A 25,581-nucleotide genomic window follows, 5' to 3' on the forward strand; every position below is an offset into this window, starting at 1 on the left:
TTTTAGGAATATTTCTTAAAACCATAATTAGTTTGCATATAAACTTGTTAATAAGATGCAAATTAGTACATGGCCTGTCTGTGAATTATTCATTTAGTACAGGGCAATTGGCTCAAAGGTATATGCTAGTACATGGTCATGTTGATATTTGTATCAACATGAAATACAGATATAAATTCACTTAATAGGACATTGGGTCACAATGTATTCAGTATACCTATGTGACATGGTACCGAGGGACTGATTCAGAGGGACTCGATATTTAGGCAGATTGAGCGATTGCCTGCAATTGCGCATACATGTAAGCCGCACTGTGCACGTGCAGAGATTGAATTGTGGTTACGTTTGCTTAGAGAGTGATAGGTAGTCAGCGTTTGGGGGCGGTAACAGGGGGTGGTTAGAAAAACGCAGACGTGTCAGACTATTTACAACGCAGCTTTATAGTTTGTATTTATATATGTGAGTGGGTGTTGTTATATATAACATACAAGTTCGTATGTGTTTGTGTGTTACATATATACATACACATATATACATATATATAGAGCTAATACACAGATTCACGCCAATATGATTTTTTTGCACAAACAGCATCTTAACACACACTTTTAAACTGTTTAATTGATCTTCAAAAAAGAAAAGTGTGAATAAAACTTTCAAATAGGTCAGTAGTATTACAAAGTATGACTACAAAATAGGGGTGTGCACCGGCCACTTTTCGTGTTTTGTGTTTTGGTTTTGGATCTGGATCTTTCTTCGTGTTTTGGATCTGGATTGGTTTTGCCAAAACCACCCTTCCGTGTTTTGGGTTCTGGGTTTTGTGTTTTGGATCTGTATTTTTTTGAAAAAAAGCATAAAAACAGCTAAAATCACAGAATTTGTAGGTTTTTCTGCTCCTATGCTATTATTAACCTCAATAACCTTAATTTCCACTCATTTCCAGTCTATTCTGAACACCTCACACCTCACAATAGTGTTTTTATGTCCAAAAGGTTGCACCGAGGTAGCTGGATGACTATGCTAAGCGACACGAGTGGGCGGCACAAACACGTGACCCATCTAGGAGTGACACTGCAGTGGCAGGCAGGATGGCAGTTAGAAAAACTAGGCCCCAAACTGTACATAATGCAAAGAAAAAAAGAGGTGCAAGATGGAATTGTCCTTGGGCCCTCCCACCCACCCTTATGTTGTATAAACAGGACATGCACACTTTAACAAATCAATCATTTCAGCGCCAGGGTCTGCCACACAACTGTGGCTGAAATGATTGGTTCGTTTGGGCCCCCACAAAACAAGCTGGCAATTAATGTGTCCCTGCACAAACTGGCTCTACGGAGGCAAGATGTCATCCTCATCCTCCTCATCCACCGATTCCTCACCCTCTTCAGTGTGTACATCCTCATCCTCACAAAGTATTAACTCGTCCCCACTTGAATCCACCACCACAGGTCCCTCTGTACCTTCTGGAGGCTGGTCTCCCTGGAAGAGCTGATAATTCATTTTGATGAACATCATCTTCTCCACATTCTGTGGAAGCAACCTCCTACGCCTTTCGCTGACAAGGTTCCCGGCTGCACTAAACACTCTTTCGGAGTACACACTGGAGGGGGGGCAACTCAGGTAAAATAGAGCCAGTTTGTACAGGGGCCTCCAAATTGCCTCTTTTTCCTGCCAGTACAGGTATGGACTGTCTGACATGCCTACTTGGATGCTGTCACCGATGTAATCCTCCACCATTCTGTCAATGGTGACAGTATCATATGCAGTGACAGTAGACATGTCAGAAATTGTTGCCAGGTCCTTCAGTCCGGACCAGATGTCCAAACTTGGTCCTGCCTGCCCTGCATCACCGCCAGCGGGTTGCTTAGGATACCTAAGTTTTTTCCTGGCAGCCCCAGTTGCGGGAGAAAATGAAGAAGGAGCCGTTGACGTGTCACGTTCCGCTTCAGCTGACAGTGTGTTCACCAGCAGGTCTTTGCACCTCTGCAGGCTTGTGTCGGCCGGAAAGAGAGACACCACATAGGCTTTAAACCTAGGATCGAGCACGGTGGCCAAAATGTAGTGGTCTGATTTCAACAGATTGACCACCCTGGAATCCTGGCAAAGCGAATGAAGGGCTTCATCCACAAGTCCCACATGCCGAGCGGAATCGCTCCGTCTTAGCTCCTCCTTCACTTTCTCCAGCTGCTTCTGCAAAAGCCTGATGAGGGGAATGACCTGACTCAAGCTGGCAGTGTCTGAACTGACTTCACGTGTGGCAAGTTCGAAGGGCTGAAGAACCTTGCACAACACGGAAATCATTCTCCACTGCGCTTGAGTCAGGTGCATACCCCCTCCTTTGCCTATGTCATAGGTGGATGTATAGGCTTGTATGGCCTTTTGCTGCTCCTCCATCCTCTGAAGCATATAGAGGGTTGAGTTCCACCGCGTCACAACCTCTTGCTTCAGGTGATGGTGGGGCAGGTTCAAGAGTGTTTGCTGGCGCTCCAGTCTTCGGCACGCAGTCGCTGAATGGCGAAAGTGGCCAGAAATTTTTCGGGCCACCCAAAGCGTCTCCTGCACGCCCCTGTCGCTTTTCAGAAAATTCTGCACCACCAAGTTTATTGTGTGAGCAAAACATGGGACGTGCTGGAATTTGCCCAGATGTAATGCCCGCACAATATTGGTGGCGTTGTCAGATATCACAAATCCCCAGGAGAGTCTAAGTGGGGTAAGCCACTGGGCGATGATTTCCCTCAGTTTCTCTAAGAGGTTGTCGGCGGTGTGCCTCTTACTGAAACCGGTGATACACAGCGTAGCCTGCCTTGTAACGAGCTGGCGTTTCTGAGATGCTGCTACTGGTGACGCTGCTGCTGTTGCTGCGTAAGGTGATACATCTACCCAGTGGGCTGTCACAGTCATATAGTCCTTAGTCTGCCCTGTTCCACTTGTCCACATGTCCGTGGTTAAGTGGACATTGTGTACAACGGCATTTTTCAGGACACTGAGGACACTTTTTCTGACGTTTCTGTACAGTCTCGGTATCGCCTGCCTAGTGAAGTGGAATCTAGACGGGATTTGGAACCGGGGACACACTACCTCCATCAATTGTCTAAATCCCACTGCACTAATGGCGGATACCGGACGCACGTCTAACACCAACATAGCAGTCAAGGCCTCAGTTATACGTTTTGCTTCAGGATGACTGCTGTCGTACTTCATCCTCCTCGCTAAGGACTGTTGGAGGGTCAATTGTTTAGTAAAAGTAGTGGTGTTCCTACTTCCTCTCTGGGATGATGAACGACTCCCAGCAGCAGCAGCAACAGCAGCAGCGGCAGCAGTAGGCGTAGCAATGCAGGATCCTCCGGAGGAATCCCGGATAGGAGAGTCAGTCATGCCAGTGATATGGCCTGCAGGACTACTTCCGATCCTGACTAAGGAGGAAATTGACGAGGAGGGAGTTGACGGTGTGGTTTGCAGGCGCTTGGATACAACAGGACAACGGGATTTAGGTGTCCCTGGACTGCTTACGGTCTGAGCCAAAGTTTCTGAACTTGACAGTAACTTTTTATGAACGCGCTGCAGGTGCCGTATAAGGGAGGATGTTCCTAGGTGGTTGACGTCCCTACCCCTACTTATTTCACCTTTACATATGGTACATATGGCAAGACAGTTGTTGTCCGGATTTGGATAGAAATATTGCCAGACCAAAGAGGTGGAATGTTTGGTCTTCTGCCCAGGCATGACCGTGATGGGCTTTTTCATCCCACGGACAACAACTGTCTCCCCCGGAGCCTGATTTAAACAAACCACATCACCATCAGAATCCTCCTCGCCAACTTCCTCCTCAGCGCCAGCTACACCAGTATCCTCATCCTGTTGTACTTCAACAGTGACATCTTCAATTTGCATATCAGCAAGTGGACTGTGGGTGCTCCTTTCAGCACTTGCAGGGGGCGTGCAAATGGTGGAAAGAGCCACCTCTTCCCGTCCAGTGCTGGGAAGGTCAGGCATCGCAACCACCACCACACTTGGACTCTCTTTGGGGATTTGTGATATCTTCTTAGAAAGCACAGTTCTTCGCTGTGCTTTTGCCAGCTTAACTCTTTTGATTTTTTTAGTGGGAGGAGTGCTTCCATCGTCATGTGAAGCTGAACCACTAGTCATGAACATACTAGGGATCGACCTTAGCCGTTCCTTGCCACTCCGTGTCGTAAATGGCATATTGGCAAGTTTACGTTTCTCTTCAGCTGATTTAAATGTCTTTTTCAAGGTCATTTTCCTGAACTTTGCCATTTGGGATTGTATGTGCCCTCTACTATGACATTGGGCATCGGCCTTGGCAGACGACGTTGATGGCATGTTATCGTCTATGTCATGACTAGTGGCAGCAGCTTCAGCACTAGGAGGAAGTGGTTCTTGATCTTTCTCTATTTTATTTTTATCGGAGAAAGTTTGGTCCTCCATTTATGTTATATCGATTTGATATATACGTGCGGCTAAACACAGAAAATAAATTTTTTTTTGGTTCGGACTGGAGTGTACTTTGTGGGTTACAGCACCCTTTAACGGTCAAGCCAGCCGGCCCTTTACTTATGACACAGGCGCACTCTTGGCACTACTTTGTTGATGCACGTGCGGCTACTGCGCACACAATTCACAAACACAGAAAATAATTTTTTTTTGGTTTGGACTGGAGTGTACTTTGGGGGTTACAGCACCCTTTAACGGTCAAGCCAGCCGGCCCTTTACTTATGACACAGGCGCACGCTTGGCACTACTTTGTTGATGCACGTGCGGCTACTGCGCACACAATTCACAAACACAGAAAATAATTTTTTTTTGGTTTGGACTGGAGTGTACTTTCGGGGGTTACAGCACCCTTTAACGGTCAAGCCAGCCGGCCCTTTACTTATGACACAGGCGCACGCTTGGCACTACTTTGTTGATGCACGTGCGGCTACTGCGCACACAATTCACAAACACAGAAAATAATTTTTTTTTAGGTTTGGACTGGAGTGTACTTTCGGGGGTTACAGCACCCTTAACGGTCAAGCCAGCCGGCCCTTTACTTATGACACAGGCGCACGCTTGGCACTACTTTGTTGATGCACGTGCGGCTACTGCGCACACAATTCACAAACACAGAAAATAATTTTTTTTTTGGTTTGGACTGGAGTGTACTTTCGGGGGTTACAGCACCCTTAACGGTCAAGCCAGCCGGCCCTTTACTTATGACACAGGCGCACGCTTGGCACTACTTTGTTGATGCACGTGCGGCTACTGCGCACACAATTCACAAACACAGAAAATAATTTTTTTTTTGGTTTGGACTGGAGTGTACTTTCGGGAGTTACAGCACCCTTAACGGTCAAGCCAGCCGGCCCTTTACTTATGACACAGGCGCACGCTTGGCACTACTTTGTTGATGCACGTGCGGCTACTGCGCACACAATTCACAAACACAGAAAATAATTTTTTTTTGGTTTGGACTGGAGTGTACTTTCAGGGGTTACAGCACCCTTTAACGGTCAAGCCAGCCGGCCCTTTACTTATGACACAGGCGCACGCTTGGCACTACTTTGTTGATGCACGTGCGGCTACTGCGCACACAATTCACAAACACAGAAAATAATTTTTTTTTGGTTTGGACTGGAGTGTACTTTCGGGGGTTACAGCACCCTTTAACGGTCAAGCCAGCCGGCCCTTTACTTATGACACAGGCGCACTCTTGGCACTACTTTGTTGATGCACGTGCGGCTACTGCGCACACAATTCACAAACACAGAAAATAATTTTTTTTTAGGTTTGGACTGGAGTGTACTTTCGGGGGTTACAGCACCCTTTAACGGTCAAGCCAGCCGGCCCTTTACTTATGACACAGGCGCACGCTTGGCACTACTTTGTTGATGCACGTGCGGCTACTGCGCACACAATTCACAAACACAGAAAATAATTTTTTTTTGGTTTGGACTGGAGTGTACTTTCGGGGGTTACAGCACCCTTTAACGGTCAAGCCAGCCGGCCCTTTACTTATGACACAGGGGCACTCTTGGCACTACTTTGTTGATGCACGTGCGGCTACTGCGCACACAATTCACAAACACAGAAAATAATTTTTTTTTAGGTTTGGACTGGAGTGTACTTTCGGGGGTTACAGCACCCTTAACGGTCAAGCCAGCCGGCCCTTTACTTATGACACAGGCGCACGCTTGGCACTACTTTGTTGATGCACGTGTGGCTACTGCGCACACAATTAACAAACACAGAAAATAATTTTTTTTTGGTTTGGACTGGAGTGTACTTTCGGGGGTTACAGCACCCTTTAACGGTCAAGCCAGCCGGCCCTTTACTTATGACACAGGCGCACGCTTGGCACTACTTTGTTGATGCACGTGCGGCTACTGCGCACACAATTCACAAACACAGAAAATAATTTTTTTTTAGGTTTGGACTGGAGTGTACTTTCGGGGGTTACAGCACCCTTAACGGTCAAGCCAGCCGGCCCTTTACTTATGACACAGGCGCACGCTTGGCACTACTTTGTTGATGCACGTGCGGCTACTGCGCACACAATTCACAAACACAGAAAATAATTTTTTTTTTGGTTTGGACTGGAGTGTACTTTCGGGGGTTACAGCACCCTTAACGGTCAAGCCAGCCGGCCCTTTACTTATGACACAGGCGCACGCTTGGCACTACTTTGTTGATGCACGTGCGGCTACTGCGCACACAATTCACAAACACAGAAAATATATTATTTTTTTAGCACTTGGGGGGAGCACCCCTGATGGACAGAGCACCCCCTGGACAACACTACAGCACCCCTTTAGGACTGGGACACTGCACAGGACTTTGGAACTGACTGCACAACACAGTCCAGCCAGCCCCTATGGACTTTGAAGTAGTGGACACAGCCCCTATTAACAACAGCAGCACAGCACAACACAGCCAGCCCCTATGGACTTTGAAGTAGTGGACAACAGCAGCACTACACTACACTACACTACACAGCACTAACTCCCACCCTCCCTCTTCACTGTCCACAGCCGAGTGAGAAAATGGCGCCGACGCGGGTACCTTATATAGGATCCAAAACCCGCGAGACTCGGAAGGCGGGATGATGACGTTTTGCCTCGATGTCAGATCCGAGTCAGGCGGGAAAAGTCGAGCCTGACTCGGATCGGACTCGGATCGGGGGGGCTCGGGGGGCCGAACCCGCTCACCCCTACTACAAAACTTACCACCCCTCAACCCCCCTCACACAGGTCCCAAAGAATGAATGAATAAATATACTGTATAGTTAATAAAAAAGATATGTGTATTGGCAGGTCATGGAGCCATATAAGTAATTAGCTAGTGTGATAGGATTATGGCCTTCCAGTTTATCCAAAGTACATGAGGATGCAAGTGTAATAAGGCATCCCTCACATCCGAAAAATATGAGGAATGTATTTACATAATGACTTTCAGAGTACTTAGCACAATTTTTTCATATTTTTTTCCATATTGTCTCCTTCAAGTCAATTTAAAAAAATAATTTTATTCCAGCACTTAGCTAATAGAAAGTGGTTTCCAGTGGTAGATTTTACCTAGGGGCTACAGTACAACAGCCCCCCCCCAGTAAAATCCACCACACTCACAGTGAGCTACCCCACCCCCAGTAAGTAAAACTCCTCCCCCTGGGACTGTCAGACTTGTGTGGTATTAGCAGGGCTGGCCCAAGGCCAAGTTTTTCGGTAAGCAAATATTTTTTTGGAGTTCCCTGATGTACCTTTGTGCGTGCCAAACACATGCCTCCAAAAAACTGAAGGGGTCATGGTCTCATGGGAAAAGCCATACCCACAAGCCACACCCAAATTTTTGTCACGTTGGAGGCATACCCAGCACTCTTGTAGCTGCTGGGCATGACCCCTGTCCCTCTCCCAGTAAATAGATTCAGCGCAGATGCAGTCTGCTCCAGACCCCAGACCTACAGCATCCACCCAGCCCTCTTTGCTGCGACGTGACATAATGACGTCATGACGCCCAGCCCATTTCAACCAAAGAAGCCACGGCTGCCTTTTGTGTCACAGAATGGCGCGGTGTTGTGTAGGCAGTTGTGTCACAGTGACACAGTCAGCCAAAGCTTAGCTGCGCCTGCGGTCACTGTGTATTTTGAAATTTGCATGTCGTGGCCCGGTCAGGGTGCACTCCTCTATGTGGCACCCTACTCAGCTGCATAACCATCATATATGTATAACTGGCACTGGGTATTAGCAGAGAGGGCTTTCAATCTGAAGCCACTACCATTGTTCCATCTGCATTCTTTTCATGCTTCTAAGGGTTGCAGCTTATGCAATTCCCTAGATGCCATGTTTGTGCACATGCTTTGTCGGCAAGCACATGACTGGTGATGTCATTACTTCAGATTCATCACTGGCAGCCACCCTTAACCATAGAGGTAAGAGCCACCACTGGTAGTTTATCTCAGTCCCCCATATAGTATAGCGTTGCGTGGACTGGCAGTCACTATAAATATAAAAAATGTTGATCCACAGATCTGTGGCCTAGTACATGGTGTACATATAGTATTTAACTTCTGGCTAAAAATATGTACATATACATGTTCCAAATAAGGCAAACTTGGCCTCTGTCCCGCAGGGCCATCAACAGAAATCATGATGTCACATGAGCTGCACCGCAAAAATACTAAAAGAAAAACATTTATTGCACCGCTCACTGCCGGTGCAATACAGCTGTTCCTCTCCTAGGGACTGACTGGCAACTTTTAGGGGGGAAAAGCACAAGCATGTGGCCCCAACGTTTCTACTAGCGAACTGCATCCAAAAATTACTCCAAAGTTCTAAACCCCGGTACTTCTGATCGTATTTCTGCCCAAAAACTAAAAGGGACATGCATTTACTAGCATAACACAGCTAGTAAAAGCATTGTCCTTTTAAATTTTGGGCATTAACATGATAAAAAGCTCCGGGTTTTAGAACCCTATGCTTAGTAAATAAACCCCCAAATCTGATCACCTTTACTCGCTTATTAAAATGCATATGCCAGTTCTAACCCCCTTTTGTTTAAAATCAGACCCCAGATTTCACCGACCCAAACCTCCCTTATTAAAAAATGAATACCCCAGATATGACCCCCTACACACCTGATTAAAAGCTATACCTCAAATTTGCCCCCCCCCTCCCTCATGAAAAATCAATCCCCAGATTTGTCCCCACCCCAAACACAATTCCCTCATTAACAATAATGCACTATATTTTCCCCCCCTCTCACATAAGCAAACAACTCCATAATAATGCTACAGATTCTCATTTAAACTCTTATCCAAAATTTGCCTCCCCTTTTATTAAACATTATGGTCCTTCCTCCCTCATTACAAATAGTGCCCAGACCTGAGAAACATGCTGTCCCAGCTTAATAAATGAGCTGCCATCAATCTCTCTAGCATCTAGATGTCTCTTCCTACAATCTTCTGATTGGTGGATACTAGAGATGTGCACCGACCCTCGTGTTTTGGTTTTGTTTTTGGATCTGGATCCCCCTGGTTTTGGATCTGGATTGGTTTTGCCAAAACCTCACCTCCGTGTTTTGTTTTCGTGTTTTGGTTTTGGATCTGGGTTTTTTCTTAAAAAATCATAAAAACAGCTAAAATCACATAATTTGGGCCTGTTTTTGTTCCTACAGTATAATTAACCTCAATAACATTTATTTCCAGTAATTTCCAATGAATTTTGACCACCTCACAATATTATTTGCTTCAACTAGTTAAGGCCAAAAGGTTGCATCCAGCTAGCTGGCTGACTAAGATAAGTGACAAAGTGGGCGGCACTAACATGTGGTAGTTCAGCTTCTAATTTCCAACACGGATACAGTTTGTTATACAGTGTGGGTTGGATACACCAACAGTGCACTTACTGTGACAGAAGTGTCGGCAGAGTGGGGTTGCTGATGGTGTCCTCAGTAGATGGAATGGCAGTGCTGTGGTGCTGGCAGTGTCCTCAGTGAAGGGTACCGATGATTTTGGCAGTGCGGGGGTGCCAGCGATGTCTTTAGTGCAGGTTTGCTGGCTGTGTCGGCAGTGGGGGGTTGCTGGCGGTGTCCTCAGTACATGGAATGGCGGTGCTGGCAGTGTTCTCAGTGAAGGGTACTGGCGGTGTCGGCAGAGCGGGGTGCCAGCGGTGCCCTTCATGCAGATTTGCTGACTGTGTCAGCAGTGCAGGGGTGTTCTCAATGCAGGGTGCCGGCGGTGTCAGCAGAGCAGGGGTGCCAGCAGTGTCCTCAGTATTGGTTTGCTGACTGTGCTGGCAGTGCAGGGGTGTTCTCAATGCAGGGAGCCGGCGTTGTCGGCAGAGCGGGGGTGCCTGCGGTGTCTTCAGTGCATGTGTGCTGACAGTGTCGGCAGTGCAGGGGTGCTGGTGGTGTCCTCAGTGTGGGAGTGTCAGCAGTGTCGGCAGTGTTGGGGTTGCTGACGGTGTCCTCAGTACATGGCATGGGGCAGCAGTGCAGGGGTGTCGGCAGCTGTGGTGTCGGCAGTGGGGGATGCTGCCAGTGGGGGTGCCGGCGGTGTCGGCAGCGGGGGGTGCTGGTGGTGTCAGGCTGTGGGGGATGGCGGGCGCCATCTTCAGTGCTCATTTTCAATGGGCTTTACGCTGATTGGATGAGAGCCGTGACAGATGTCTCTCTCAGCCATCAGTGTTAAGTCTGCTCAATACAAAACCTTGCGACCCGACAGCAGCAGGCAGGGAGATCCTAGCATCGCTCAGATCGCCCTGGATCCCCAAAATTCGGGTGGGTTTGGATCTCTGAGATCCAAACCCGCTCATCTCTAGTGGATACTGTAGCTCCAGCCTTTCACAAATCAGTGTTGGGAGACATTCCACCACTATGATTGGCGGATGTCTAGTGCCGACAACCAATCAGCATTTAGCCAAACACAGCCGGACACTGCGGCTGCAGGACAGGTATTTAACAGACGGCAGGGAGATAGATAGAAGATGCTGCCTGGCTGCGCTGACTGTATTAAAAACATACAACTGTGTAATTAAACACAATCAATACAACTCTAGTTGATAAGTGAATACATGGAATTATGCATATACAATTGTAGGTAACAATTGGTCACTACATGAACAAAATATAAGAGCCAAGAGTATTATCCCACTGTGACTCAGTGAAACGAACTTCATTTTAAACACTTTTTTCTTACTGTGAACACTTCTTATCTTCTTTTATTTTAAAGGAACAGCAAAATAAAAATAAAAACACAAATAAAGGTTTTTTATATATATATGAAATAAAAGTTATGTTTTATTAGTTTAGTTATTACTAATCCTAGTGTCTTTGTGTGCACCTGAATAGTCTCACACTGTTTTTCTTTTTGATGTGACTTTGTATTAAAAACATGTAAAAAAAATATTTTAGCAGAAGGCTAAAAAAATTAAGAAGATTCCTTTTTTGAGGGCACTCTTTTACGAAATATTAATACAAAATGAGATAGGAGGCGGCGCATGCGCAGTCGGGGACCATCGACCCGCTTGCGAGGCGCTGTACGCTCGTGAGCGGGTCTGAATCAGGCCCTTAGTTTCAATGACCATGTAGAACTATGAACAACCATATTATAAAATAACACTATTAGAAAATCTAAATTAAATGCAGTTATTATAATGCTTATTGCTACGCATTTGTTTGAGGGATCAAATGGTGAAATGTGATACTCATTTGATGATCATTCTTAAAAAAAAACTGTTAAAGCAGACATTTAGTCATAATTCAGAGCCAACCAAAATTAATATTTAAAAAAAATTGTGGATTTTTAAGAAGTAATTTTTTTTAATGAATTATCAATCAGAGCAAAGGACAAAGAAACCTCTGGATTATAATAAGAGAACCTTGCTGGAATTATTAATACCTCGATGTCATATGATCTATTTGACAAGGCAGCTTTAGAAATTGTTGCAAGATTTTTAACTGTGCGAGATAAGAATTCTAGAAAAAAACATAAATGTAAAAGTAATAATTTCATAAAACCTAAAATGATAAAAATCACTATTATTTTATAAGCAATAGAAATTTTTATTTAAAATTATAGTATAGAAATGATTCGGATACTCTGGGCCCGATTCAGACCCGGTCGCTAGATGCGTATGCTCGTTCCCAGCGTATGCAATTCGGCTAAGTGACGGCATGGCAGGCGTTGGCACGGCAAGGTATAAGCACGCCCACTATGTCTTGCCGTGTGATCGCTTTGTGTATGCAGATGCCCACCAGCCTGTCTTAAGATGCCCACTTGCGCACGTCATCTGCAGAAAGTGTATGCAACCATCGGTACATCGGGTATCATCGGAAGCGAATGCAGCGCTTGAGGTAGTCTATACCCTACTTCAAGCACTGCGATCACTTCAGTGTGAAATATAACCTGGTGACGTGTACTATGATGCTGCCTGTTAATTATGCACGCCTATGAAATGGAGTTATTTCGGTCAGGCATGCCTGGGTTCGCACCTCCACTCCCCTGTTTCTAGTGGTTAGCCCCTGTTACCACCCACAAATGGCTTCTCCTGTCACTCACTCTGGTGGGCTGTCTATGCTAGGCGAGCGAACGCTCCCCGATCTTTTGCAGTGGTTTGCGCTCGTGCACTGCGATGCATGCGCACAATGCGAACCATCAGCAGCTATGAGCAAACACTTCTTAGCGTCTAGGTCTGAATCGGGCCCTCTGTCCTTGCAAATATCACTTAAATAATACTGATCTTGTAACACTGGATTATTACAGTAAACACTGTACAATGTATGTATATATGAATACAACGAGCATCATTATGTGTAGTTTCCAAATTTGACATTGAAGATGAAATTATCACATAATTAATTAATTTTATAGTTTAAAGTCAAATACATTCTCATGTTAGATTTATATTAATGGTTCCGATATTCTAGTATTAAATATTTTCTGTTTTTTATTTTTTATTTTTTCATGATATAATAATTTTTTATCATAGGCATATGCCATTTTAGATGTGGTGTCTTATCTTTATCATTGTTTATACTAATGTGAAAAATTAAACTGTAGTTATTATATGTGGTCAGCGCTCCTATTTTTTCCTTTGATATTATATTAATGTCAGCAATCATAGTAATATGTAAAATTTTTATGACCGTTAACATATTCAGCTTTTATAATTTATAGCGAAAGCTGAGGATACTAGATTCCTAAAATTAACTTCCAATGATATAGTTTATAAAATAATAATAATAATACTACTAATAATAATACTAACACTAATAATAATAATAATAATAATAATAATAATAAATCTAGAATTATCTGCTAATAGTAATATCCAATGATCATTATTTTTTGATTACTTGGTCACAAAAGCACATGCAGTGGTCCTAGATTCTAATCAAAATACTAATTTACATTTTAGCCCTCTTGAAAACACAGATCCAACTTTAATGTGTCTGAATAAACAAGTGAAATCAGTGTGAGACATGAAGAACGTTACCCTTTCAGCAGCTCTTCTCTGTGTGTGAAATAGAAAATGTGTGAGTCACTGAGCCAGGGGGAGGAGATGATATTGACAGAGTTAGCTGTATAGCTAAATATAACATAGGATGCCATCTTTGATCAATGTTATTTTGAGCTTATTAAACATTTTTTTTATGTAATTATTTTTTGTAGGACTGTTTACTGCATGTAATTTTTTATATAAATGTGCTTACCGTTATTTTCCATTTTAGTAGGGTAGGCTATAGAAAATAATTATTTTGATTCTTGTTGATAGAAACAAGGTTATTCATTAAGGAGCACATAGAGTATGCATACAAAGATGCAAAGGTGGTAGACTATTGGTGGTAGACACTTTGTGTCATGCTTTATGCTATACATAAGGGGGTAAACGATTAACAAATGTATTGAGACGCCCATCTGCATCTTCGCAAATCCAAGCGATCGCATTTGAAGATGTCACAGATCATTTGATAATTGGACTTCTGAGAAGCCCTATGGTTGCACAGAATGGCCGCGTGTGCAGAGACGCCAGAGCCATGTTATCTGCGTACTGGATTGCATGGGTAGGTTGCGACCTGCCCCGAAAATGGTTGCGATACAACTGTATTTTTGCCACCACTCTCCCATTACCTCCCCCAAACGCTACCTGACTGTTGATCACCCTGCGTGACAATAGTCACTGCGGGCAACTATGATAAATGACTTTGACGCATGCGCTGCGTGAATGAGACGTATGCGCAGACTGACGTTTATCACTGAACTATGTATACATCGGAATAGCGTACATCTCTGAATAATGCCCATTACTGGAATACTACAGGGGCATACTTTGAAAATTTGATTATTATTTCCCTGTCATTGATCCTTTTGTTTAGAAATATTCAATCTAAGGAGGTTATTGTAGCAGTAAATATCAACGTGGATACTTTATCACCATGATTGATGGTTAGCACATAGTGCCGGGTAAATTGGTCCAAGCTGAAGATAAAGTTATAATATTTTATCCTAATATTCAAAAATGAATGTAATAGAGCAGTGAAACTGCCAGTTTATAACATCCTCCTGTTAACCATCAGGGGAGGTAATACAATTCACCACATCTTCCTGAAAAGTCCCTTTGAATACATTTCACCAATGTAATGCTGTAATATTCAAATATACCAAACATTTATAGCAATCTAGTGCTAGCACTACAGCAAATATTGTGTTGAAATGCACCTGGTTAGAGATGTGTATTTTATTAGTTAAAAGAAGTTTATATTAATAATGAATATACATTAAGACTACTTTTATAGCAACAAAAGATGACACCATAATAAAATAACTTTGTTGAATTTATTTATTTAAATAGAGACATACAATTCATTTATTGTGACATTGATCAATGTATTCTAGCAAAGTAGTTTTGTTACTTCCAGTTGTTTTATTTATGAGAATAAGATGCACATTTTGAGCAGGAGGGACGCTCAGTGCAGCTGATTTTCCCAGGTTCAGGCCCACCGAGAGGGGATGTTTGGTGTGGCTGAAGTCACAGTGTATGAGGACATATCCGTATTTTTGGGGAATTTTGTGTAGTAAATAATTCAGATTTTTAAACTCGCAAATGCTTTATAGCTTCAGATTTCTGATTAAAGGTGAATTATTTTTTTCTGATAAAATAATAAATATTGCAGAGTTATTTGGTTTATAATACTAGTTGACTTAATACTAAGGCTGGCCTAAGGGGTATATTTACTAAAGTGTGGGTTTTAAGAAGTGGAGATGTTGCCCATAGCAACCAATCAGATTCTACTTAACATTTATCTAGCACCTTCTAGAAATTAATAGCTAGAAACTTATTGGTTGCTATGGGCAACATCTCCACTTCCAAAAACCATCACTTCATTAAATATACCCCTAAATCAACAATGCTTATATGTAGACAGCCACAAGATGCCAACAATTTAGCTACTAGCTACTAGATTTCAAACAGCAATATTTAAAAAAGGCAAAACCAGGTTGGTTTTACTTTTTTTTGTAAATTATGCTTTATGCCTATAACATATAGAGTACCCCATACTGAATGGGATTTAGCATGTTACAGTACAAGGCCCTGTCAATGAAGGGTTGCTGCACCTATAGCCATGAACATTTAACCTAGACAGCCTTATAACAATATGTATATATTTAATTAGAAAGGCTAATAAAATAAATTTTGCCAAATATGAAAATCTCATAATAAATAACACACTTGGATATGAGTGCAAACTGATAATATACAACATATTATTTATTTAACTTAACTTGAAACTTAATGATTAAAAAGATTTTATGTAGTCACAATTATAATACTATCTGTATATTCTACAATAATAATAGTAATATGTTTTTATTTATGTTTTTATAATTCCAGGTGTTGTACAGTATTTACTTGTTATTTAATGTAATTTTGAAAATTACAAAACAAACTAAACTTCCTTTGGGAGACAAGATGCTAAAAGGTACCCTTGTCCAATATATATAATTTATTTTATTACAAAAAATAAATGCACACTAAAACCATTTTTCTTAAAATCTGCATTGAATTGCAGGTACCAGTAGGAAGTTACCAGTGTTGGCCAGAAGAGGGCAGGCACGCCATCTGATAATTTCTTACACTGTAATATTAGATCTGCTTATATCGTCTTTGTTCTCTCCTCCCCCTGGCTCAGTGAAACACCCATATTCCTCTCACACACAAAGAAGAGCTGCCACTGTAATGAAAACCCTGGGGATATTTTTTGTTCTATCCTTGGATTTTCACCCTCTAAAATGACTATTTAAACTTCAATTGTATGGGATTATAGATGATTTACACAACATCACATATCAGAGAAGACAATTGAGATATGGACTACAGAAGCAGTCCAAATGCTTGGATACGGCAAGTAGCATATTTCTTCCTCCTTTGTAGCTGGGGCTGGGTCTCTGGACAGCTTCGTTATTCTATTGCTGAAGAGTCTGAGCTAGGGACTGTTGTGGGGAATGTAGCTCAGGATTTAGGTCTGAAACGTGCAGAGCTCTCGAATCGAAGGTTAGATCTGGAATTTGACAAAAACAAATATTTTGCATTGAATAAGCATAACGGAGCTTTGATTGTGAGGGATAGGATTGATAGAGAGACACTGTGTGGTTCTAGTCTGAGCTGTGTGTTGCATTTGGAAGCAGTTGCTGAAAATCCATTGGAGCTTTTAAGCCTGGAAATAGAGATTTTGGATATAAATGATAATTCTCCCACATTCTCAAGTACTGATCGCATTTTAAAAATTTCAGAATTGTTAGCAAGTCATGCTCAGTTTGCCTTAGAGATTGCAGAGGATTTAGATGTTGGTATTAATGGTGTCAGTCAGTATACACTAAATACAAATCCTTATTTTTCCCTGTCTGTGAAGGCTCGTAAAGATGGGACTCTCATTCCTCAGCTGATATTAGAGAAGACTTTAGATAGGGAAGAAAAACAAGAGCATAATCTCATTCTCACAGCTACTGATGGTGTGGAGCCTTCCAGATCAGGGTCCTGTCACATAACAATACATGTATTAGATGTTAATGATAATGCTCCTGTATTTGGTCAGTCAGTTTATAAAATCAGTTTCAGGGAAAACCCTTCTTTAGATTCTATTATCTTTATGTTAAATGCAACAGATCTGGATGAGGGTGAGAATGGTGAAATTCAATATTATTTTGGAGACCACACATCGAAATCTGCCAGAAAATTATTTGATCTTAATGAGCAAAGTGGAGAAATCATTATAAAAGGAATTGTGGATTTTGAAGAGCTTAATTTTTATGAATTGTATATCAAGTCTGTAGATAAAGGAACACCAGCACTGGAAGGGAACTGTCTGGTTCAGGTAGTAGTGGAGGATGTGAATGATAATTCCCCAGAAATGTATTTTACCTCCATGACAAATGAAATTCCAGAAAATGTACCATTAGGAACTGTTGTCGGATTTGTTAATGTGAGAGACAACGATTCTGGAAAGAATGGAGAAATACAGCTGGATATGTCACCTAATCTGCCTTTTAAAATCAGACCAAATAAAAATCGTTACTCATTGGTCACAGATGGGAATCTGGACAGAGAGAGAATCTCCCAATACATTATTGAATTGACAGCCTCTGATTTAGGGTCTCCTCCTCTGTACAGTAAGACAACTGTTATTCTCAGTGTATCAGATATTAATGATAATGCACCAACATTTACACAGTCTACTTATAATGCTTTTATTAAGGAGAACAGTGACCCAGGTACTTTACTATGTACAGTATCTGCTATAGATCTAGATGAGGGTGATAACTCTGATCTGGTTTACTCCATAGCTGAGAGCCAGATAGATGGTTCCTCTGTATCTTCTTATGTTTACATTAATACTAATAATGGTAATATATATGCTCAGCGTTCATTTGACTATGAGCACATCCAGGTTTTACAAATCACCATAAAAGTAGAAGATTCTGGATCTCCAAAGTTATTTTCCACTGTCCCTGTCTTTATATTCATTTTGGATACAAATGACAACTCCCCCACCTTGCTGTATCCAGAACACTCTGACGATGTCATTGTTCAAGAGCGGATTCCAAAATCTACATCTGCTGGTTATTTGGTGACAAAACTCTCTGCAGTGGATCTGGACTCTGGTCACAATGCCTGGTTAGTCTTTAGTCTCAGTGATGCTGCCAATTCCTTGTTGTTTCATGTGTCTAAGTATACAGGAGAGGTCAGAACTGTACGAGGATTTCAGGACACAGAAAATACAGAGCAACAACTTCTCATCTCTATCAGTGACCATGGGAATCCTCCTTTATCAGCGACAGTCACTGTACTTCTTACTATAGCAGATGAGGTTGTAGTAGAAACACCCAAATCCGGTCATTTTATCACTAATTCCAAACCCCCATCAGATATGACTTTGTATTTAATTATTTCCCTGGTGGCTATCAGCTTAGTGTCACTTGTTACTTTCATTATATTATTGGTGAGATGTCTGAGGAGAGAAAGTTATGATTACAGCAGCAGCTGCTGCTTTCTTAGTGGTTCCCAATCCAAACCCTACACAGATCAGTATCAGCCAGCTCTTTACCTGAACACAGATGGAACCTTAAAGTACATGGAGGTCAGGATGGTTCCCCCAGGGACCCAAGGACAATATTACGCAACTAACTTTCCCCCAGCCCCTGAACAGCAGGATTTCAGTTATACAAAGTCTGTGGATTTTCCTCAATGTAAGGATGTGACTAAACACACTGATATGTCTCCAGATATAAGCTACCAAAATGAGACAGATAAGGTAAGAGACAATATTCTATTTTATAGTTACAACTTATCTCAAAATGTTTTTTTTATAAATGCTGAAAAGTCAGACAATATCCAGTTAATATTAAAAGTTTTTAACTGCATTTGAAAATAAAGGTAACATGTAGTCTAAAACATTTTCATACTTATTAGACAGTACAGTATTTCCAGTATAATTTTGTGAGAAATTTTTTGTAGGAAAATAATCATACATTTTAATGGAACCCTATTCTGAATGATCAATGTCAGGTTCATATTTATTATCTTATGTTTGGAGATTTTTGCCGTTTCTATCTATATAATATAGATATTTACAGTTCAAATAATGATATAGGCTGTTGATGGTACTCAAAAAAGAAATGTATATATTATAAGGTCACAGTCGTGCCCTTATATTAAGGTGTTTAAGGGACTACACTTCAAAAGCTATTTGAGGTGCCAAGCTGAAATTTGGCATGGATGAGTTGAACTGACTCTTGGTCCTGTATGCCAAATCTCAGGGCAAAAAATAAAAAAATTAGGATTTGGGAGTAATCTAAAGTTCCAACTGTCAGTTTTGTCTGACACTCTCAGTTAGGACCACTTTTCTGCAGTAGTCTTTGAGGGATTTTTGGGAAGGCATAACTCAGGGGAGGGGGCAAATTTAGACTTGGGTTTGTTTTATTAGGTAGCTAATGTTCCAGGGTTTGGAGTTTAGGTAATTGAGAAAGTTACAGTTTTAAAACTATTAGCTCACAATTGTGCCATTACAGAGATAAGAAGCTTCAACTTGTTGCACAGCCTCAGCAGGAGCCTTCCAGTAGTGGGTGTACTCACTGTGGCTTTACCAAGATGGCTGCCTTTTGCTGACATTAGCAGCGGGGTGACCCGGGAATGGCAGTGAGCGGAAATGGCGGTGGGGACTCGGCGGCGATGGAGCAGGTGTCAGTGGTGGCAGTGGAGTGGGCGGTGGTGGCATTAGTGTGGGCTACAGTGGCGGCGGTGGTGGTGCAGGCAGCGGGACCCGGCAGCCACGGGACCCTGCATCTGTGTGGGTGTAGGCAGCGGGCCTGGATCTAAGGGAATCCAGTCCCTGCCAGCCATTCTGCCGAGTTTGGCAGCGGAGCCCATTTAAAAAATTGCACCTCAGAGCCATTTTTGAAATTCAAAGATGGCTACCAGGAGCCAACCAGGACTCATGACGTCATCGCTCCAGCCCCTCGGCTAATGGAAGGAAACAGAGTGGCATGGATGCAGAAAGACAGGGTTGTGCAGATGGGGAAAGACAGATTGGTGCAGATGAGGGAATAAAGATCTAGCACAGTTAAGAGACCACACAGCTACAGGGATAGATAGAGCACAATGGAGGTGCAGATAGTGTACATGCATAGACACAGTATGATACAGGTAGCTTTAGAAATTAGGGAGCTGAATGTGTATTCTGAATGAGATGGATATATGGGGTGAGAAGGATGTTGGAACCCAGTGGATTGTTGTGGTGAATAAATAGGAAGATTGTGGGCACTGAGTGGGATGTGTGTGCCACATAACTGCTCAGACCTCAGTTGCATAGACTGTATGTGTGTATTCCAATGAGCACACAATTCTGTGAATTAGCAGCTCCACCATTTTGTGAGTGACAGCAATCTCACTCTGTGAATATGCAGTTAACCACACGGTGTGATGGCACACCATATCTGTATTACTGAAGGAACACGCCCATTGGAATTTCATTGCTTTTTTAAGTTTGAGTGACAGAGATTCAGTAGGTTTTGTGAAATTTCAGATCATGTCTAAGAAGCCTTAATGGGACATGTGAAATCGTAAGATTTTTTTGTCTATGGAATATATATATATATATATATATATATATATATATATAATACTCCAAGTTGAGGAAATATCAATAATAATAATTATTATTAAAACTATCCTTGGACTTGGACTTTAGTTACAGTACAGTGAACTTGGTATGAGGAAACCACCCATTATTTAAGGGACATTATAGATGACAACATTTTATATTTTGCGACATTATTAGTGACAACTCTGACTTTGCTGAATATTTTAGATCATGCTGAGCCTTAACAATAGTATTAAGTCATTATCCAAGGGTCTTGGATCTTGATGGATGGGAATTACAATGGCATGTTTGACACTATGGCCCGTATTCAATTTGAGGCGAAAAGTCCAGACTTTTTCGCCTGCTGGACTTTTTGCCTTCCTCACCTGTTTTCCAGGTGGAAAAGTATCGCGCGCGTGCCAGCTATTCCCCGTATTCAATTCCAAAGTAGGCGAAATCGGGAACAGGCGAAACTTGGATCGGCGAACAAATACGGGATTTTTTGGGAAATAATTGTAGGACCCCCCTAAAGATGTCCAGACCACAGGGATCACTATGGGTGTCCCCATTTTTGCCTGCAGAAGAAAGTCGGCTTTTTAAATAGAAGCGGCAGGTGGTTATTTTTCCCGACATTGAAGAAGTGATGCGGAAGAGCACTTAGGTTTTTTTTTTTCGTTTTTATAAGTGGTCCCATCAAATTTGGGGTACATGAAAATGGGGGTAAGCATATTTTTAAGTCCCTAAAGGTAATTTTTTAAATTCTTCAAAAATACACCTGCCTCTACTCAAGGGTGCAGGCAATTTTTTTTAAGCCTGCACCCCTAAACACCAATTCTGCACTTTTTTTCACCTGCTATTGATAATTGAAAAATTATCCTTTTTTTTTTTTTAAATGACCTTTCACCCCATTTACGAGAAAAACGGGAATTTTTGGGAAATATGCCTGGGACCCCCCTAAAGATGTCCAGACATGGGACATCACTATGGTTACCCCCACTTTTGCCTGTTGAAGGAAGTCGGGGTTTGTAATAGCCGTGCAAGGTGCAATTTTGCGGCTATGATGAAGTGGTAAAGAATAGCACTTAGATTATTTTTTTGGGGAAAATAACTATTCCTATCAAATTTGGGGACATGAAAATGGGGGTAAGTATTTTTTTAAGTCCCTAAAGTTATTTTAAAAAATCTGCAAAATTGCACCTGCCGCTTGTACCCGCAATGAAGAAAACACCTACATGGGGACCCGACCTGAATTAATTTAGATAGTTTGGCACTTTGTTCCCCCTTTTTTTTTTTACCTCCAAAATTAAACATTATTTTTTTGGGGTGTCCCGATTATTTTTAAACTTTTTTTGACGCAGTTTACCTTTAGGGGACTGTCTTAAGGCTGCACGAGGGTTCCCGCAATGTTGTACCCCAAAACCGCAATTCTGCACTTTTTTCCGCCTGCTATTAATAGGCGATAGTTTTTCGCCTATTACATTGCATTGACTTTCCGCCTAGGCAAAAAGTCTTCTAAATTGAATACGGGGTAAAAGCCAAACAGGCGAAAATGTCGTCATCGGGGAAAAATTTTCTCCAAAAATAGGCGAAAACTGACTTTTCGCCTCAAATTGAATACGGCCCTATTTCTGAGAGATTAAGGGGTCTATTTATTAAGCCTTGGTTGGAGATAAAGTGAACAGAGATAAAGTGCCAGTCAATCAGCTCCGATCTGATATGTCATATGCTGTTTGAAAAAAGACAGTTAGGAGCTGGTTGGTTGGTACTTTATCTGCGTCCACTATATCTCCATCCAAGGCTTAGTAATAAATAAACCCCAAAGTGTTGCTGAGCATTAACCATGACATGTTAGATCTAAAAATTGTAGATAAGTGGCATATAATATATTGTTTTCCATTATTGTTTGTATGGTTCTGATTCTGACACTTTAACTGGATTATGAGGTCATCTTGGTACTTATCACTATACTGGTACATTACAAGTTGATAACATTATAGCAAGCACATAAGATATTAGGTATTGCTGGGCATTATCACTGGCATGTCAGATGTTGCTTAAAGCATGTAAGGCTTTGCTTTGGGGTATATTTTTGTTGTTGACCACAGAGTTTAATGGCATCTTGGCAGTGCCAGAGCAGTGTTCACCAACGCCCTGCCCTGGCTTTGCCCTAAACCCATGATGTTATGGGAAGAGGCAGGGCCACCGACAGGAGAAGATGCTCCGGGCAGCTCTATGCACTGCAGGGTGCATGCCCAGAGTGTCCTTTGGATGCTCCAAGCAGCAGTGAAGCTGTACTACATGTTGCAGGGTGTCATTTCAGGCACCCTGCGAGCTAGATGCAGAGGCCATGTGGCAACAACCGTGCTGCCCCCAGGACCTTGTGCCCTGGGAGATGGCACTGTTTGCAGATCCCTCCCTGTAGCCCTGCACCTTGAACATTGTTATCATGCCAGTGGGTGGTTGGTACAAACAGTAGTCACTGTGGAGAGGCAGGTTTATAGCATTACCATTTGGTGTAGCTGCCACTGTACTTTTATATCTTTTTGTTTCTATAGTTGTAGCTACTTCCACTAATTTGCTTATCTCCATCCCGATAATATAACTTGTCTGCTGTGCATTGTGACACTGCCATGAGACATATCTACCATTGCTTCAGTTGTACACTACAGAGATATCCTTGGATATTATCCCAATGCTTGCAACTATACTTGATCTCATTATGCCATCATTTATTTAACTTTTTTCCCTAAGTATAGTGATACAGACCTTTTTGATAAATTAATTTTATATTGAACTGTCATTATACTGTACTATAGATGGACTTCATTTTATACAGTACACATTAGGCCTGATGAAAAGTTGCACAAAAATCAGGCGTTTGGTCTTACGCATTATGTGCATGGAAATATTGCATCTATTCTCCCATTTGCAAAGTATTATGGTATCTGTATGCTTGGTTTGCAACTCATCATTGTCCTCAGTGTCCATTTACACCAGCCTAGAATTAGCCCGCAAATACTACATATAGCCATATTGCATGGCCCACAGGTCCTGTTACAGCCCAGTACTGCCTCATCAGTTACAGGTGAAGATGCAATTGAAATGCGTCTGACTCTACATCATCTGTATTTGTGACATAGGCATGAAGAAAGTCTTTGTGAGTGGTGTACATGACATAGCCTTGATCCCACCTAGCCACCCCCTGGCACAGACCACTCATTTCTTTGTGGGGGTACAGCCAATGACTTGGGGTGGCTCACTCTGAGCCCCGTTCCCAGGTAAATCGCCTGGATTGGTGTCTGCCAATCCTGCCGATTACAGTTAGGAGAATGGGTTGGGGCAACCTAAGTACTGTGCGGGCACAAAGCCTGCACACACCTTGCACATACCTATGACTTGTGTACACTAGATTTTGGAGCATGCGCAGTGTGAAATCAAGCACAATATGCTCCATAAAAAGGCGTACATTGAAGTCTGCACAGGGGTATTTTAAGAGAGGGCCCATATGCAGACTCAGTGCGGGCCCCGTCCTCTCTGACAGTGGCTTGATGCCAGAATCTACTTCATATGCACAGGTCTCTGGGAAAATGGTGCCTGTGCCTTATTCACAGGGATATGTCTACTGCTACCGCCATTTTCCCTGTGATTTTTGCTGCTCTGCTGCACCAGCCTGGCGCTGTACAGCAGCACTCTGGAGACTGCAGAGAGGTAAGTATAACTATATATGGGTGCAGGGTGTGCTATGTGGGCCCCCCATGTGCACTGCATACCCTGCACTCATTATAAATACACCACTGAGTCTGCGTCAGCCACATTGTATTTATATATCTATAGTAGGCTGAACAATAGGAAACAGAACAGATAAAACTATTATTATTTTTTGTTCAAGTCAGCACTTTAGTCAAATGGAAAAGACCCAGATCATTATTGAAAATGTATACTCAACAACAATGATAATGTCTGTAATAAATATACAGTGCATACTGTATGCATTTATGTTTTATCTACAAACAGGGCCATAGAGAGCCTGGCCGGGCCCAGGTAATTCCTGGGGGCATGGCCTAATATAAGGAGGCATGGCTTTGCCTCCTTACAAAAAAACAGTACTTGCAGTGTCACGAGCGCTCCATACGAGGGCACCTTTGTGCCCCACAGCAAGGGGCAGATGCAGGGGGGAAAGAAAATCTGTGAGATCACTCCCCCTTCCCCCCCACACAGCCAGTGGACACTGCTGCTGCTGATCAGAGACAGCAGCCTCCCTGCAACCACCGCAGCCCAGCACACAGCAGCATGTGCTGGGCTGCAAAGACAGTGACACTGCTGCTGACAGGTAAGGGGGAGGGTGGCAGGGGATGGTGTACCCATGTCCATGCTGGGCCTCTCCATTAAGCCCAGGCCTGGGTAATTAGTACCCGCTCCCCCCCTCTTGGCGTCCCTGTCTACAAATCTTCTAAATCTGGCACAACCATGGTTACAAAAGTAATTAAATGTTTATTTCAGAATTTTGCTATTAGCTATATAGATATGGCACTCAGAGCCGTAACTACACTTTTTGGTGCCCTGTGCCAGAGAGAGCATTGGTGCCCCCCCCCAACCTTTTAAATAGGGACATAGGGGAGAGATAGGAAAGGCCAGGAGATGCCGGGGATAAAAGAAGAGGTAGCTACAAGTGAAAATTATAATAAACAGGAAAATTGACAGGCCCAAATAGCGCCCCCTGCCCTGCAATGCCCTGTGCCATGGCACTAGTCGCACTACCCTAGTTACGGCCCTGATGGCACTATACACCTGGATAACAGTATGTGATGGATATGCACAACAATTTTACAGTATAAGATGGTAGTTAGCTGCATCCTGTGAGTGTATATTAGCACATTTCCTCCACTTAGTAAATCACGTTATAGTATTTTGACAATTATTTGAATTAAAGCGAATGTTTTGGCATTCAACATG

At 42.5% G+C, this 25,581-nt stretch overlaps 1 protein-coding gene across 2 annotated transcripts in view; it reads left to right on the plus strand.

Annotated features, from left to right (window-relative positions):
- LOC148506021 (protocadherin gamma-B5-like) overlaps window positions 1–25,581 on the plus strand; it is a 519,059-nt gene that overhangs the window by 219,357 nt on the left and 274,121 nt on the right. The window contains exon 1 of one of the 2 annotated variants that reach the window (XM_088447418.1): window positions 16,360–18,801. The exons of the other annotated variant lie outside the window; for it this stretch is intronic. Within the exon in view, the coding sequence (XP_088303544.1) occupies window positions 16,360–18,801 (2,442 nt within the window). Of the gene's footprint in view, window positions 1–16,359; window positions 18,802–25,581 lie in introns of those variants that run through there. 2 annotated transcript variants of the gene reach the window in all.

The sequence above is a fragment of the Taudactylus pleione genome, unplaced genomic scaffold (genome assembly GCF_031769625.1).
Source record: "Taudactylus pleione unplaced genomic scaffold, aTauple2 ptg000431l, whole genome shotgun sequence".
NCBI classification, from domain to species: domain Eukaryota; kingdom Metazoa; phylum Chordata; class Amphibia; order Anura; family Myobatrachidae; genus Taudactylus; species Taudactylus pleione.